The following is an 18,166-nucleotide window of genomic DNA, read 5'->3' as shown; positions in this document are numbered from 1 at the left end:
AAAAAAAAAAAAAAAAGGAACACATACGGAATGTATTCCGTATCCGTTCCTGCGGAACCATCTATTGAAAATTATGCCCAGCCCAATTTTTTCTATGTAATTACTGTATATGCCACATGGAAAAACGGAATGGAACAGGAACACTACTGAAACAAAAAACGGATCCGTTAAAAACAGCCCGCAAAACACTGAAAAAGCCATACGGTCGTGTGAACAAGCCCTCAAAAGGTATATTCACAGTTGGTCTAGAACAGGGATGCTCAACCTGCTGCCCTTCAGCTGTTGTAAAACTAAAACTCCCACCGTACCCTGCTGTATGCTGTACAGGCATGCTGGGAGTTGTAGTTTTGCAACAACTGGAGGGCCACAGGTTGGGCATCTCTGGTCTAGAACATAAAGCCGGGATGCTGTCCTATACTGTGAGTCTCTACACTGCTGTATACTATAAATTATTAAAGATCAAGGTGCCAGGGCATATCTGAGTAACCAAATACACATTATGAAAAGACTAGAGAACAAATCTTAAGGGCCCTTACACAGGCAGAGAATCACACAGATTATCGCTAACGAGTATTCATGGTAACGCCCGTTAGCGATGATCGGGCAGTTGTTCATCGGGTAATGTGATCGTTTGTGCGCACGCAAAAATGATAGTTAACCGGCAGCAGATCGTGCTGTGTAAACAGGATCTCCTGCCTGCAAACAACGAGTCCTTATTGGGAAGAGCAATGGTATCAGCGATCGCTCCTCCCCATACTGTGGAGGAGATCACTGCATGTAAATGCAGCGGTCTCCTCCGCCAGCGATCAGCAGATTGTCGGGAAGGAACGCCTCCTTCAAGACTATCTGCTCTAAAATCGTCCCATATAAAAGGAACTTTACGGTCAATGTTATACATGTCTACCATGCCGGTCAGTAACAACCTGAAGCAGAGCACCACACTGTATGGTGGATGTGATCCAAATACCAGAGATCATTAAAATATATTACATGTATATTAACTAGAGACCCCCACGTATTATACACTAGTAGAGACGGCGCACAGGATTGTATAAGATCTGAATTACAGGGAGGCACCAAATCTAAAAGACACACATCTGATTAGTCAGTGTCCTGGAAAGTCCTTCATCTACAAAACAGGGACCATTCCTGCATTATGGGGCTTTGTATAGAAATTCGGCAGACCGAGGAGTCTTGCTTGTCCACCCGGTATCACTTGGGGCACGTTACAGATGCAATGGCGCCAGAATACAAGGCTGCTTGTCTCCACGGACGGTCCAAACTATGTTAGTTTCCGGTTGATCTCTTTCCTGCAGAGTACAAATATTAAATGGATGTTACAACGTATCTAAGTGTGCAGCACAATAGTCATTATTCCAATTCATGACAAGACTGCAAAAAAATAATAATAAAGTTTTGAATATTTATTTCCTTGGCAGAAATCTCTGCAAAACATCTGCTGTGTGAATACACCTTTAGGGTACAGCCACAAAGATTTTTTTTTTTTGGGAGGGGGATTTGAGGCAGATCTGCCCGGAGGATTTTCAGCCAAATCCCAGAAGTGGACCCACCAGGATAGAGAAGCATAAATTGTTCCTTTATATTACCAATTCCGTTTGACTCCACTTCTGATTTTGACAAAACAATCCTGCAGTCAGATCGGTGTCAACACTTTGTCCAAAAAAACTCTATGTGGCTGTACCCATAAAGGGGTTGTCTAAACCCCAAAATGAGTGAATGTTGGAAAACTGCATACAATGAATTGAAAAAATTAAATAAAAATTAAAACGTATGAAAGTCCCTCTGTTCCAGTACCGAGGCTCACTACCCACTGGAGCTGGTTCTCATATTGAATGGCTGCAGTAGAGGAGACGAGAAATCATCATTTTGGCCTGCGGTGACCAGAAGCAGTAGGGGCTGGAGCCTCGGTGCTGGAATGGAGGGACTTTCATGAGGTTAGTGTTTTACTTCTTTGTTGTATGCGGTTTTCAAGCATTCACTCTTTTAGGAGGGGTTCAGAAATCTCTTTAATTTTGGTAACGTTTTTGATGTGTCATACAGACATCAAAAGTTTTAACTGGTGAGGGACTGAGTGCTGAGACCCCCATCAACTGCTAGAACCATGTGAAAGAGGCGCACACATATGGCTCTCTCCTCGCTGCAGAGGACGGAATCGAGACAGGCCCATAGACTTTCTACTGAACCATCCCCTGCAGCGAGGAGAGAAAGCGCGCAATATGTGCACACTTCTCTTCTCATTTTAGCAATCAGGGGGGTCTAAGCACTCATCAAAACTTTCAATATGGCTATGATATAGACCTCATGCATATGACCGTATCCATTCTGTGGTCCGCAACCAAGGATCTGCTGTACGTATTTGTTACGAAATGGGTCTGTGCACATTTATCAAGTAGAGAAAGTTAATACAAGGCACTTACTAATGTATTGGGATTGTCCATATTGCCTCCTTAGCTGGCTGGATTTATTTTTCCATCACATTATAACACTGCTCGTATCCAGAGGTTACAGCCACCGCTGCAGCGCAGATACAAAGTTGCCGGGATGAGAGCTGCTGTGCATGCGCGTCTATGTGCGCTCCCATGGTCACGGCTAGAGACATTGGTGCTTTTTTTTTTTTTTTTTTTTTTTTTTTTTATAGTGTGCAAGCACGGCCACCGCTGCTGGATTGCAGGGTGGTCGTAACCGCTGGAAATGAGCAGTGTATAATGTGATGGAAAAATGAACCCAGCCAGCGAAGGAGGCAATATGGACAATCACAATACATTAAAAGTGCCTTGTATTATAGGGGTTCTGCAGTTTGGCCTGGGCGCGGCTAAGCTCGGTTCACTTGAATGGAGCTTAGCCGCGCCCAGGCCAGTTGATACCAGTCGTGACGTCACTGGGCCTGCGGTAAACAGCGAGAAGGCCGCGGCGCTGCTGCCTTCTCAAACAGCTGACCGGCGGGGGCGAACCCCCGCCAATCAGATGCTGATGATCTATCCAGAGGATAGATCATTCGTTTAAACAAACTGCAGAACCTCTTTAACTTTCTCTACATGATAAATGCCACAACCCCTTTTGACACAAAAAGAAACCTTTATGGCCTCAAACATGAAGTGAACTCATTCATATATGCATTACTAAAGATGTTAGCAGAAAGCTGCAGCTGGTAGACATGAGCGTCTGGGACATGAGCTTAGGCAGGACATTTCTAATAACAGATTTCCTGCACGGATATCAGTTCTCTCCATACTGTAATCTACCCTCCGCAGGGTGTACAATATCATGTTGTCCACTGTATGTGCAATCAAATCAGAACCCCGGGATGAGGCGACACCGATTCCACATACCATGCACAGTTACACCCTATAAGATGTAGCTGCGAGACATGAGAGCGGTTCTAGATCAGAGAAATAGAAGCGGCTAATTCCTACCGTCAAGAACTAAACATTTTCTTTAGTTTGCTTAGGAATCCCTCCTTGTTTTCCCCTGCCTGCTCAGCCTCAGGCCTCTCCTCATCAGCTGCAGAGCTCTGCCGTGCACTGCCTAGTGGGCACAAACAGTAAACAGGCGTCAGACCCTCAGCAGCCCCGACCACCTTCTCCCATCACAAGTCATGAATCAAACTGCGCAATGAAATGTCAGGAAATAGAAATAACTGCCTAACGTTCATCCGCTCAGTGCACCACATCCGTAAAGCTATGTGAGCGCAAGCCTGGTAGCATGCAAACAAGCAAAAAAAAACATGATTAGTAAGGTCTTAGGGTTGATTCAGATGCAACATGTCGCAGTGTGGCCCTACCCTTATGGTGCAGTCAGTTCCTATCTCATGGAGGGTCTAATGTACTGTACTCACGATATTAAGAAATGTATCACGATAAATGCCCATTTAGGGGGAAAAAACAAAACAAAAAAAAAAAACAAACAAAAAAAAAAAAACATGTACTCGTGTTTCCTTGTTGCTCCCATTCAGTAATATCTCTTAGTTGCCCACCAAGAACAGGGTCACCGTTCCCCCCCCAAATCTGATGGAGTGGCCGTACCCCCTGCTGCTCCATTCATTCTCTATGGGAGTGCTGGAGATAGCAGCGTTCAGCCATCTTCACCGCTTCCACAGAAAATGGGACATCCTAGCGGAAAACCCTGATACGTGGGTTGTTGAGAGTGTGCCCATCATAGGTGCACATTGTCAGGAAGGGCACCTTGGCATCATAAAGATGCCTTTCAGTCAAATAAAACATTGGGGGTCATTTACTAAAGACTGGCGCTTCCCATATGGGTCTTAGTCCCTAAACACTACAGCCATATTACCGCAGCGACTGTTCTGAGCGCCGGCCTCTCTGTGCAGCAGCCCCAGAGTGCAGCGACCGTTATCCAGCGCTGGTCTCCTGGCTCTGGGGGTTAACAGCCACTAGATGCCATTTCTTTGTGACCTAAAGGACTTATACCCCCGTGACTAGGGTTGTCACAATACCAAAATTTAGATTTTATTTCGGTCCCACGGAATACTCGATACCACGTAAAAGAAAAATTTAATGCAGTGTGCATTCCGCAATTTATGGAACGTGCGGCCCATAATAGAACAGTCCTATCCTATTTTTTAGGGGAGAAGAAGACAAAAAAAATAATGGAGAATCGTGTGGTTTTTTTTTTATTTTTTTATTATGGCGTGGTAGTGGTGAATGAAGGGAGCCATGCTTTGACGGCCACTTCTCTATTCTGGGCAGTGTGCAATGAGGCTCCATTCTTGAGACAGAAGCGGGTCCCAGAGATGGAAACGGCACCTGATAGATAATTATGGCATATCCTTTAGATATGCTACAAATGTCCAGATGTTACAAATTCCTTTAAAACTACCTGCACACAGGGTGGATTTTTCTGCTGCAAAATGCAAGTTTGGCAGTGCATTTCAACCCTCTACATCAAGAGGGATGAAATATGTGGTGATAATTCAGAGCAGAAATCGACATGCTGTAGATATTGTAAACATCGGCACCACAGATCAGTGTGTGTGGAATCTCTCTGCAGCAGGTAGATGAGAAAGGTTAAAGGTTTTGCACATCATCTACATATCTTCCGTACCCCACATGAGATCTGCTTGGATTATGGCTCTCACGTACCTGTAGTTGTGTTGGTGATGCCATTTACCGTGCCTTCCACGCCCGTTTCTTCTTCAGCAAAGCTCAGCATCAGCGCCCGCTGCCTGTCGTTCAATTGTCTAGAGCAAAAAAAGAGAAAAAGTGAACTGAATGGTCCGAGATCCAAAGTGTCGGGAGCATCCAAATCACTCTCCAATCCACTCACCGAGGAACTTTAAGCTTAACGTGTATGTAGTGGTCTCCAAAACCATAACTGTTCACTCTTGCTATGCCTTTGCCGCTGATTCTGATACTCTGATCTGCCTGCGTGCCAGGTGGTATCTGAGACGCACAGAAATGAAGAATCAGACAGGTAAACAATATCAATATAATATACAAATAAAACAATAAAAGAAAATTAAAAAAAAAATGTATACTACTATATTATAAATAATATTAATGGTAAAAAAAATACAAGAATAATAAGAAAAGTAAAATAAAAATTAATTATAATCAGAATAAAATAATAAATGTTATAAAATGATATCAAAAGGGTTATCAGAGACTAAAAAATATCCCCCATATGCCTGGGCCCCTCACACTGATATACTTACCTGGCTCCCCGTACCGCTGCTGCTCCCCGTGCGCAGATGAAAATGATAATTACTCTTACCGGTAATTTGATTTTCCAGAGTCCATGACAGCACCAGGAGAGAGGATCCTTCGCCCACAATATTTAAGAAGGAGGGGCCTCTCCATTCCTCAGTAGTCTTCAGAGACAAAAGAGAGCATCCCTGATAACCATCCTTCTGATTCATCCAAATCTTTTTTTTTTTTTAATGAATTAAACAAAAAGTTGTTTTTTTCTGCGCACCCTGTGTACCATAACCAAGACCCGTCACCAACACCAAACCAAGGGAGGGAATATAAGGGTGCTGTCATCGAAAATCAAATTACCGGTAAGAGTACTTATTCTTCCCTTCGTCCTATGACAGCACCAGGAGAGATCTCAGAGATAAAGAGATTAGGGAGGGATAACAGCCTGCAAGACCTTGCGAACAAAAGAGAGATCAGAGACAGAAGAGAGGTCCAGTCTATAGTGCCGATAGAAGGTTAGAGCAGAAGACCAGGTAGCTGCTTTGCAAATATTGTGGATGGACGCATCTGCTCTCTCTAACCACAAAGTATATACCGATCTTGTGGAGTGCGCCGTCCAACCCATAGGCACTGGTTTCTGTAAGGAAACATAAGCTAGACAGATAGCCTGTTTAATCCACCTGGCTATGGAACTTTTGCTGGCAGCCTTCCCTTTATTAGGACCTGAATATTGAACAGACACCTGACTTTCTCCAATCCCTAGCAGCATCCAGGTAAGCTAGAACACATCTCCTAACGTCTAAGTAATCTAATTCCAACTCCTTCTGACACCTGGGGTTGGTACAGAAGGACTGGAGAATTACCTCTTGGGACTTATGGAAGTTAGATACTACTTTGGGAAGGAAGGCTGGGTCTGGTCTAAGGACAATTCTATCCTCCTGGATGGAAGTATATGGAGGATTGATGGACAAGGCCTGATCTCCCCTATCCTTCTAGCTGACGTGGTTGCCACCAAAAAGGCACATTTAAGGGTCAACAGTCAATAAAGATCTCAGAAATGGGTTCAAAGGGTCCTTTCATCATACTCTGCAGTACTAGATTTAGGTTCCGGGTCGGCATGTCCCTTGCTATTGCTTTACAAAATCTCATGATAAGGGGATGAACAGCCAACCCAACGTCAAACAGAACGCTTAAAGCCGAAATCTGGACCTTTAAAGTACTAAGGGAAAGGCCTTTCTCTAGACCCCTCTGAAGAAACTGCAAAATCCTGGGAATAGAGAGAATATCCTGCAGGACAGGATCAATTTCCAGGAAAGCAAAGAAAGCCGCCCAGGTTCTAGCATAGATCCTGGTGGTTATCAGCTTCCTACTTTTAAGCAGAGTGGAAATATCTGAGTCAGACAAACCCTTATGCATTAGCAGTGACCTTTCAAAAACCAGGCCGTCAAGTGAAGGGTGGATGACTGGTCCCTGGTTTAATAAGTCCGGGATTCCTGGTAGCACCCAAAAAGGTGCTATCATGATCACCGAAGCCCTGTCCTCCCTTATCTTCTTGGGAACACTGGAGATTAACTGAAGAGGCGGGAAAGAGGGGAAAAAACTTTTCCACCTTTCTGTTGGATCTTGTAGCAAAGATCCACCGATGCGCGCTCCCCCAAAAGCTGTACTAGCTGGGAGAAAAACCTCTCTCTGGTCTAGTTTGTGGCGACTTAGAAAATCCACCTGTTGATTGTCCACTCCTCTGAAATGAAGGGCCGACAATGACAGGACTCTTCCTTCTAGCAGGGAAAAAATTTGAGCGGCTATCTGCTGTAATTCTTTGGACCTGGTCCCTCCCTGATGATTCAGATAAGCTACGACGGAACCATAGTCTGACAAAACTTTTAGATTATGGTTCTCGAGCAAGGGCAAAATCTCCTGCAAGGCTATAAGAACCGCCATCAACTCTTTTACATTTGAAGAGGCTGTCCCAAGGGCCCTGCAAAACTCTGCCTTGGACATGAGCTCCTCAGCCAACAGGACTTGTGTCTGCAGTTACTACTATTGGGTCCAGAACCCTACAGGGAACCCACCAGGGCAAGGTTGACTGGGTCCAACCACCATTTCAGGGAACTGCATGCCTGCCTGGAAATTAAAAACTTTCTGTCTAACTCCTCTACCTTCCCTGACCAAGACTGGAGAATCTCCCCTTGAAGGCTCCTGGAGTGAGCCTGAGCCCATGGAACCGCCGGAATGCAGGAGGTCAGAGTTCCCAGAGCCGACATGCCCCTTCTGATAGACAGCGAAGGAAACTGAATAAGCTGACGTACCACCGACCCTACTCTCTGGCTCTTCTCTGGTGGCAGAAGAGATTTCTGAGATGTAGAGTGCAGTAATATGCCCAGGAATTGTTGAACCTTCTGAGGGACCATCCTGGACTTTTCCACATCGATTATCCACCCCAGAGAGTTCAGAATGCAGATCACTTGTTCCATCTGGGTGAGACAGGCTTGTTCGGACTGGGCTATGATCAGGAAATCGTCCAGATATGGCACAAACAGGATGTCCCTTTTTCTTATATGAACAGCCATTTCCGGGGTGCCATGGAGATTCCAAAGGGTAGTACCTCGAACTGAAAATGCCTCAGACATCCCTGTACCTTCAGTGCCACTCAAGAATTTCTGATGAGAAGGGTATATTGGGAGATAATACGTGTCCCTGATGTCTAGGACTACCATATAACAGTCTCTGTATAGGACAGTGGTGGCGAACCTATGGCACGCGTGCCAGAGGCGGCACTCGGAGCCCTCTCTGTGGGCACCAACACCCTGGAAACAGTCTATGGTGTACCAATATGCCTTAGAATTTTCCTGCCATTCATCAGCGCAGGGCGCACTATGGACAGCACAGGCAGCGCACTGAATGTGGGCAAGCTAGGATAGCTAAATGATAAAGTACATGGAAGATATACTATAGTGGATTGTAGTATTCAGGTTACATTGCCGCGTTGGCACTTTGCGATAAATATGTGGGTTTTGGGTTGCAGTTTGGGCACTCGGCCTCTCAAAGGTTCGCCATCACTGGTATAGGAGGTCCACTACTGGCTTTGTCATCTCCATTTTGAATTTTCTGTACACTAAAAACTTGTTTAAACCCTTTAAGTTTATGATGGTCCTAAAATCTCCATTGTTTTACTTTTTTTTTTACCTCATACATTCTTCTGATGGACGACAAGAGATAAGAGTGCCTTTAAAAATAAGCTTCTCTACCTGCCTTTCTAGCGCCTCCTGAGCCTTTGGGCCTACCTCTGTTACAACTAATTTTTCTGGGGGAAGACTCTTGAATTCCAGCCTGAATCTCTCCTGCAAAGACTGAAGAATCCAAGTACTGTAGGAAATCTTTGACCAGGATGGGAGGAAGCCCAACAGCCTTCCTCCCACCCTGGCGTCATTGGGGGATGTCTTTTTTAGTAGAGCCGGGATTATGGCCCCTGAACAAGAAGCCTTTGGATTTAGAAGAGAACTTCCACTTGGAATTCTTATTCGGGCTCTTCTCTGTACCTGAAAATCTTCTATTCTGACGAAAGGAGGGATTCTGCTTACGAAAGGAAGAGGGAAACCCCTTTTTTCCTATCTCCTGCTTTTTCAAGGATATCATCTAAGGTGGACCCGAACAAGTATTTTCCTTCACATGGAATACTACAAAGTCTATTCTTAGGCACCACGTCCCCTGACCAATTCTTAAGCCAAAGGGCTCTGCGAGCTGAATTAGCCGGGAAGGATGACCTAGCAGACAATCTAACTGGGTCAGCGAAAAGCATCCGCCAGAAAGTCAGCTGCTTTGGCAATAACCTGGATAGAGTCCAATAACTGATCCCTAGGAGTCTTATCCCTGATCTGGTCTTCTAACTGCTTCACCCATAAGATAAGGGCCCTAGCAGTACAATTGGCCGCTATGTTAGGTTTAAGGGAGGCCCCCGCTGATTCCCATGTTCGCCTTAGGAAGCCATCTGCTCTCCTGTCCATGGCATCCTTAAACTGCCCTAGATCATCAAAAGGCAAAGATGATCTGCGCGAAACTTTAGCAATCAGCACGTCAATTTTTGGTAAAACGTCCCAGAGTGCTGAATCCGCAGAGTAAAAGGGGTATTTTCGTTTAACCGACGAGGGAATAAAATTACGTTTGTCTGGATTTTTCCACTCGTTCATTATCATAGCTGCCACGTTTTTTCTCCCTTCCAACCCCACTTCCTTGGGGTCCTCAATATTCATTGTAGCTCTAACGGCTTTAAAAAGTTGATCAACGTCCTGAATGGGAAAGAGCGGTCTACCGCTTCTATCTTCATCCGAAGAGGAGTCGGATGAAATTTCCCCACTTTCTATTAAGGTATTTCCATCCGAACTAGAAACGTCTGAGAATTTTTGCCCAGAAGGGGATCTGTCTTTGCTTCTATGGGCTTCTTTTTTTGGATTTAAGGGCATTACCCACTTTTTCTCTAATCAGCCTTTTCATGCATTTAAACATTGAGGGGGACTCTTCTGCTATAGTGTTTTCTATGCAGGAGCGACAGTAGTTTAACATAGGATGGGGGCAATTTGGCTTTACAAATTCCACATTCCTTATGATTAGTGTTAGGAGACTCCTTCCTGTGTTTTTCCTAAAAGACAATATGCCCTAATGAACCCACATGTCACGGAAAAAAACAATAAGGGAGACAGAACCCCCTGCCGTACATACCCTCCAACCATACCATAGGTGCAGGGGTAGACTGTTCCTTCTGTGCCTCTCCAGCGTCCTCCATGCTGTACAGAGGTCCACACACGCCTTGGATCTGGTCCTTCCGGCAAGTATCCACAGGCCGCTCTAGCTGGGCTTAATGTGGCCGGAAATTCAAATCTCTGGCGGTCTCGCGATACTTCGTCTCCTACTGCGCTGGATCTCGCCTTGCGATACGACGGATGGGAATCGATATCTCCCAATACCTGCGCTCCCGTCCTCCCCGACCGTACTGCTGATCGCAGTAGGCAGGAGAAACAAAGGAAAGGAAATCCTCCAGAGGTATGCCACCCTCTCCTCTTCATGTAGCGCGTAGCGGAGATCTCACCAGGCACGCTCCCTAGCCCAGCAGGCGAGTTAACTTGGAGAGAAACTACTCCCCAGCAGATGCTAGTAGGAATCCTCTCCCAGGACAGGAAAAACACTGAGGAATGGAGAGGCCCCTTCTTAAATATCTGTGGGTTTCCTGTCCAGGGCGGAGGGATCCTCTCTCCTGGTGCCGTCATAGGACGAAGGGAAAAACATCATGTGTCGGGGGAGAGCAGCCAATGACAGGCGTTGACGGGGACGAGCCTCCTTAGCATCGCGGGTGACGCTAGGGAGGCTCGTCCCCAACCCCGTCTGCCATTGGCTGCTCCCCCGTTGACACAGGATGTTTATCCATGCACATGGAGAAGCAGGAGCAGCGGTACGAGGACTAGAAGCGGCGCACTGTAGCAGGGATCCAGGTAAGTATATTCAGTGTGAGGGGTCCGACATATGGGGAGGGGGCGCCTTTTTTTTTAGTCTCGGTTAACCCCTTTAAACTACTCACCGCCACATTAATGGGTTCATACAGTCCTTGTGCCCGGGCAGTACCACCCAGGATAGCTTGAGCAATAGAAACTTGAAGATCTGAATGGATATCGGCACCGTCGCGTCTGAATATAGGACTCTTCTGCACCTGTATCACATATTATTACACATTATTAATATTCCCTAACTAAATAGCACAAAATAAAGATATTGTATTTAACACTGTATATAGTGGACTTTAATGCTTTATAAATTTTCACTACTCAAAGCAAAGTGAGAATACACCAGATCTATCTGACGCAAGGCCGTGCTACTAGGTGTCACACACTGCCCTCTGCTGCTCAGAATTCAGAATTACATCCAATATGTCACAACATTTTGAACTTATTAAAACAGGATTGTCCGAGTTTTTTTTTACTGATCATTAATATCTCATCATGGGGGTCTGACACCCGGGACCCCATCCGATCAGCTGTTTGAGAAGGCAGTGGCTCTCACAGTAGCGCCGCACCTTCTAGTAGCTTTGCCTGGACCAGGGATTGGCAAACTGCGGCTCTCCAGCTGTTGTAAAACTACAACTCCCAGTATGCCTACAGCTATCAGCCTACAGCAGGGCATGATGGTATTTGTAGTTTTACAACAGCTGGAGAGCCACAGTTTTCCCATCCCTGGCCTAGACCACTGACATCAGGTTTAACGGTCACATGGCCTAGGCGCAGCTCAGGCCCATTGAAGTGAATGGCGCAGAGCCGCAATAACAAGCACAGCCGCTGTGCTTGGTGAGCAGAGAGAAGGCTGCGGTGCTACTGTGACCGCTGCATTCTGTAAAGGAGTAGAGGCAGGACGACTGGTCTGGCGGCACACAGGGGGTAAATATAACATTTTATTTTAGACCATTTCGGGGCTTTTCAGAGATTTTTTTTATTATTTCGGACAATCTTTTTAAAGCAGCAAGATGTTGATATCAACTGAATACAACAGGATGGAGAACTGTACCAACCCTAAATGTAATGAAGATTTCCTTCTTGCCCACTGGCATTCTCACAGTCTGACCATCTTCCACACCTGTTGCAGAAAATAATTATATACATTAACGATTTCCTAAAGAACAGGAAATTAAGTAGAAAAAAACCTCGTCTTAGGCTACTTTCACACCTGCGTTAGGTGCGGATCCGTCTGGTATCTGCACAGACGGATCCGCAACTATAATGCAAACGCTTAGATCCGTTCAGAACGGATCCGTTTGCATTACCATGAACAAAAAAAAAAAACATTTTTTTTTTTTTTTTTGTTCATGATGCAAACGGATCCGTTTTGACTTTACATTGAAAGTCAATGGGAGACGGATCCGTTTGAAAATTGAGCCATATTGTGTCAACTTCAAACGGATCCGTCCCCATTGACTTACATTGTAAGTCTGGACGGATCCGTTTGCCTCCGCACGGCCAGGCAGACACCCGAACGCTGCAAGCTGCGTTCAGGGGTCCGCCTGCTGAGCGGAGCGGAGGCTGAACGCTGCCAGACTGATGCATTCGTTCGGGGCCGCTTGTGAGAGCCTTCAAACGGAGCTCACAAGCGGAGCCCCGAACGCTAGTGTGAAAGTAGCCTTATTAGGTCACATGGATATCTTGGAGGAAAACTTACTGGACAATCTAGAAGATATTGCCTAGCCTGTGCAATCTACAAGATACTGTTCAACTGAACTAATTAAAAGCATTCTCCAGCTCTGGAAGCTTCCACCTGTATCTGCAGAACGGAATATAATGGAAGTGACCAGGCAGCTTTAGGATGAGATGGACACAGGTGAAACACCTCTTCAATATAGTACAGAATGAGGGGCTGTCTTCCACCCCCTCGGCACTTACCAGCAGGTACCGGCACGGTCACAGACTTCTTCTGCTTCGTCTGTCCACTACCCCGGCAGGAGAGACATGGATTTGTCATAGTCGTACCCCTCCCACCGCAACGCCGACATGTCGATCGCATGACAAAGGGACCCGTGTTTATGGTCTCCTGCATATCACATGATATAAAATGTTTAAACATTAAATACAGCATTAAAGGGGTAATCCTATTTACTAAAGTGATGGAATACCACGGTCAGGTGGGTTTTGATCTCTGGGAGCCCTACTGAGCCTGAGAATGAAGGGGTCTAACTGCTGATCAGTGGCCCTATTCACTTAAAGGTAGGTGTTGCTGCAGTTTCCCTGCACAGCTGGATGGCGAGCAGTGCCACTGTGCAGGGAAAGATTGCGGAGTGGCTGCAGCACTGAATCCGTGCCGTGGCCCCTTCGTTCTCGGGATCATTAGGGATCGTAGAGGGAGCCCCACCAATCAAAGTGACGGCATTTCGGCTAGGTCACCACTTTATATGGATGGATACACACCCTTAAGGGTCATACTTGACACAATATAGACAGTGCCAGCAACAACCTGCAGAGAAAACCTTCCCAGCTACAGTCAGCCATTCCGACTTACCATGCCAGTGCCATTACAGTAGTGACAGTGCTGAAGTTTTGTGCCGGGTTCATTGCCCTTCCCATGGCACCTCTCACATGTGTCTGTGATGCTAAAAGACATCTCCTTGTTCACGCCCTTGGCTGCCTGATTAAATGTGAGGTCCATGATGTACTGCGGGGAGCAAGAAGAGAATCAGACTTATGTCTCAAAAGGCCCCACCAGTCAGTTTTTGTAGACTCCCATTTACAAGGCACTAGAACAGGGATCAGCAACCTTCGGCACTCTGTCGTCAAACTACAACTCCCAGCATGCACACTTGGCTGTTATTGTAGCTCCCATAGAAGTAAAATGAGGAGTTGCAGGTTCAGAACAGCTGGAGTACCGGAGGCTGCTGATCCCCGCACTGGGAGCTGGAGGAGTACTCACCTCCTGTGGCTGATCGAAGATATTATTAAAGTCACCGAAGGGTGACCCAGAGAACTCCCCAAATATCTTGCGGAACAGTTCTTCTGGATCAACAGTGGGGCCACCTCTCCAATACTGTTGGCCACCTCCGCCGGCCCCTGCTGCAAAATCAGCGGTGCCGTATGCATCATACTGCTTCCTTTTCACTTCATCGCTGAGAACCTGCCGGCAGAACAGAGAATTAGGAAATGTACAAACTGCATTTTATTTAAAGCTCTTCAGCTGAACGTTCTCCCTTAAAGGGGCCGTTCCAGGACTTCAATGAACGATGCTTAGGACAGATCATCAATATGAGACTGTTGCGAGTGTTTGACACCCTGCTGCCCCACCAATAAGCTACGAGTCGGAGCCGTGACCCCCAGAACGAACACACTGTACTTACGGCTCCATATACTTCGTACTGGTAGTGCCGGGTCACTAGAATGCAGCTCCCCTTCCACTCATAGAAGACAGGCCCACTACGTGTACTTTTATAAAAATATGTGAGTGTTGTGTGCATAGATGCACTGTATTTACATGTATAAGGACAGAAATTTCCAAAATGCACTAGTGGTGCTGCAGCTCGTCACAACATCAGTTACCTCGTAGGCTTCAGCCAGCTGAGAGAACTTCTCCTTGGCTTGAGGATCCTCTTTGTTGGTGTCTGGATGGTATTTTTTGGCCAGCTAAAGCAACACAGAGATACAGATCACATCACGTTTATAAGAGACACTAAAAAGCATATAATACTACGCAGCACAGACCAATATTTCTACACCGATATACGCCGGTCCACCCTGAAGTCCATGTAAAATGACAGCAATAAGATTGAGACGCGGAAAAGGGGACTCAGACTTTCTATTTGGCACGTTTATTTTACTTGCATGTTATTTCAATTCGTGGGGGGGGGGGGGGGAGATGAGGGGCTGCCAGACGCCCCTTCTGTCCACGGTATCAGATAGCTAATAATTCAGCTTCTCCAAATCACAGATATTAGATTGTCTGCAGCCAGCCATGGCAGGTGGGTGTCTGTGTACCATTTAAAGGAGTTTTCTGGTTTTTTTTTTTTTTTTAGGTCATCAGTATCTGATCGGTGGGGGTCCAACACGATGGGCTGCTGCCGATCAGCTGTTTGAGAAGGCACCAGCGCTCACAGTAGCGCCGCTGCCTTCTCTCTGCTAACCAAGCACAGCGCCGTACATTGTATAGTAGCCGTGCTTGGTATGGCAGTTCAGCCCCGGTCACTTCAATGAGGCTGAGCTGCGCATAGGCCCTGTGACCGATGAACGTGACGTCACATGGCCTAGACTAAGCTTTGAGAAGGCTACAGAGCTACTGTGAGCACCGCTGCCTTCGCAAACAGTTGATCAGCGGGGGTCCCTGGTGTCGGACCCCCACTGTTCAGATACTGAGGACGTATCCTGAGGATACGTCATCAGTTAAATAATGGGTGTTACCATTGCCAGTGAGGAGAGTTCCTAGAAACTCAGCCACGGTTCGATCAATGCTGCCAGTGTCAGGCTGTGTAGGGATACACCCTACTAAAAAAGGTATGGTAGCGTCCAGCCGTTAATTTGTTCATACACTTCCAGAAGGAATATTAGAGCACCCCCGCACAATGCAGAGATCTAAGAAAAGATGATCCAGCAGGGCTATTTCACAGGGAATAGCAGAGAGGTGTACGCTGGTATGGCAGAAGGAATCAGGGACAGGAGGTCTCTATAGGTAACGCACGGTCAGCGGCCTGTTTGCCAATTTCGCAAGAAAGAAAAACATTGACTAATCAACGAATGAAGTGATCCAACATCAAAAGAGCTGGGGGCGTCAGTACTGGGCCCATGGTGCAATCGGGTCACGAGGAGACAGACACATCTGGTAAGATCATCAGGGTCAGTAAGCCCACCTGGTAATAGGCCTTCTTGATTTCTTTCTGGCTCGCATTCCTCGGGACCCCCAAGACCTGGTAATAATCTGTCTTGTTCGAAACGGATGAACTGGTGTGAAACTGGGAGACGCGTCCTAAGAAGGCTACAAAGACAGGAGGGTGTTATAGGATGGGGTGTTATAGGATGAAAACAAGATCCATAGAGATTCCCCTTGATAATAAACCGCCATTGGTCAAATCTACAGAGGCCGGACTGTCCCACCCCTGCCAACTTCTAGAACGGGGATCGGCAATCTTCAGCACTCCAGCTGCTGTGAAACTACAACTCCCAGCATGCACACTCACTCAGCTGTTCTTGTACCTCCCACAGAAGTGAAAGGAGGATTCTGGGAGTTGTAGTTTCAGAGCAGCTGGAGGTTGCGGATGCTTGTTTTAAATTTACTTGAAGGCGTATTCTGGTTTTAACAAGGCTAGGGAATAGCTTCTAAATCTGTGGCGGTTCATCCACTGATCGTGAGAACGGGGTCCCCAAAACGAATGGAACAGCTGGATGACCGAGCTCCATTATCTCTGCCAAGCTGCTTCCGGCTGTCCTATGGAAAGGAATGGAGCATCCCAGCGCATTTCTGACCAGTCGCTCCATTCATTTCAGAGTACGGGGTCCCCTGTTCTCATGATCAGTGGGGGTCCAAGCGGTTAGATCTATTCGTTATCCCTATCCTGCCAATAGGGTATCATATTGTAAATACTTTTCATAACCTGAATACCCCTTCAACACCGATCCAGGGGATGGGTGATCAGCGGGGAACTGACCGCTGGGACCCCGCTGATTATATTAATGAAGCAGCAGTCAAGCAAGCGCATTTACACGCCATAGAAATACTGGAGATGGCCGAGAGCTGCGCTTAGCAATCGGCTACCGTCCACAGACTATGAACAGAGCGGCGGCATGCAAGGGGACATGGGACCCTCGTTAACACGACGGAGTGACATCCCAGCGCCCGGACATGACGATTCTTCCTGACATAATGAAAGTTTTATTTTTTTATTCTTTAGACTGCATTGTGTATATAAATGTTCAAGATCTCTGCTTGCTGTCATTAAAGGGGTTGTCCAGGATTTTTAATCCTCAGGATCTGATCGGTAGGGGGTCTCTGGCGAAGAACTACATAGCTCTGTCCATCTTGTGTGGTGGACGGAGTTGGTTACCATTCACTTCAATGCAGTAGACAGGACACAATGGATGGAGCTGTAGTTCCGGCGCCGGACAGCTAACTGGTGGGGGAGCAGGGTGCAGGAATTCAGCCAATCCGATACTGATGGCCAATCCTGAGGATTGGTCATCAAAGGGACAAGCCCTTAAATGAGTGGCTCATTACTGTTCAGTGAGGCTGAATTCAGTGTCTGCAAGCAGAGATCTTGAACTGATACACAGAATATATGAGATTCTTGCTATGCAGTGAATTTAGAGGAATTGCACATGTACACGGCAGCACCCATGAAAAATGATGACCCGTGAACTATATATGTTTACATGAGACCTGTTGCTATAGAGCTGCAAGACCATGAAGCCTCTATTGGCATGCTGGGATTTGTGGTTCTACACAAGTAGGACCGCTACAGCCCTGTCAGTGCTCCAGAGAAGCATAACCTTGAGTGTCCAGCACACATGGGAGCAGAGGCCGGTAACCAGCTCCCTCCAGCACTCACCTCCTGCAGGTGTCCGGGTTACTGCCGCCCTCACAGCCAGCAGCAGAGCTCCTTCACCCCGAGGCCATCTCTGAACCCCGGAGAGCAGCGGTCCCCGAGCTCCAGATACTGCGACTGAGAGCCAACGCGAGGAGCAGCGAGCCGCCATCTTGCCGGGGAACTTTCTCCACCGCGCATGCGTCCTGGGCGCCGCTCGAGCAGAATGTCATTCGGACACCGGAAACGCGCTCTCTTGCTCCACTCAAAAGCCAGGACTTCATCTGCGTTCGGAGCCATTGGCCGCCATCTTTGTACTCCCCATTCTGTAGTTTTCTAGAAAGTTGCGTCTCTCTTTGATGGCCCGTCCTCTCCTTATAGCCAGTGTAAATTAGACAGAGCTAGAGATTTTATTCTAGCAAGTTTTAGTACAGGAAAGGCTTAGTACTAATTTATCGCCTAGATA

General features: G+C 46.7%; 1 protein-coding gene across 2 annotated transcripts; it reads right to left on the bottom strand.

The window, feature by feature from the left end:
- Window positions 1-313: 313 nt before the first annotated feature.
- Window positions 314-17,898, bottom strand: DNAJA3 (DnaJ heat shock protein family (Hsp40) member A3). 2 transcript variants are annotated; one of them, XM_040439456.1, is made up of 12 exons: window positions 17,725-17,898; window positions 16,033-16,157; window positions 14,732-14,815; window positions 14,112-14,312; window positions 13,704-13,856; window positions 13,091-13,238; window positions 12,226-12,290; window positions 11,245-11,373; window positions 5,305-5,420; window positions 5,121-5,218; window positions 3,435-3,546; window positions 314-1,310 (listed from the first exon to the last, which is right to left on the bottom strand). In XM_040439456.1, the coding sequence occupies exons 1-11, from the start codon at window positions 17,870-17,872 to the stop codon at window positions 3,437-3,439; spliced, it is 1,377 nt and encodes a 458-aa protein (XP_040295390.1). In that variant the 5' UTR covers window positions 17,873-17,898; the 3' UTR covers window positions 314-1,310; window positions 3,435-3,436. The 2 variants fall into 2 exon arrangements, with proteins under 2 accessions (XP_040295390.1, XP_040295392.1); XM_040439458.1 differs by lacking the exon at window positions 3,435-3,546.
- Window positions 17,899-18,166: the final 268 nt, after the last annotated feature.

This window comes from Bufo bufo, chromosome 7, assembly GCF_905171765.1.
Source record: "Bufo bufo chromosome 7, aBufBuf1.1, whole genome shotgun sequence".
Lineage (NCBI taxonomy): Eukaryota > Metazoa > Chordata > Amphibia > Anura > Bufonidae > Bufo > Bufo bufo.
This window is presented reverse-complemented; position numbering and strand designations above follow the sequence as displayed.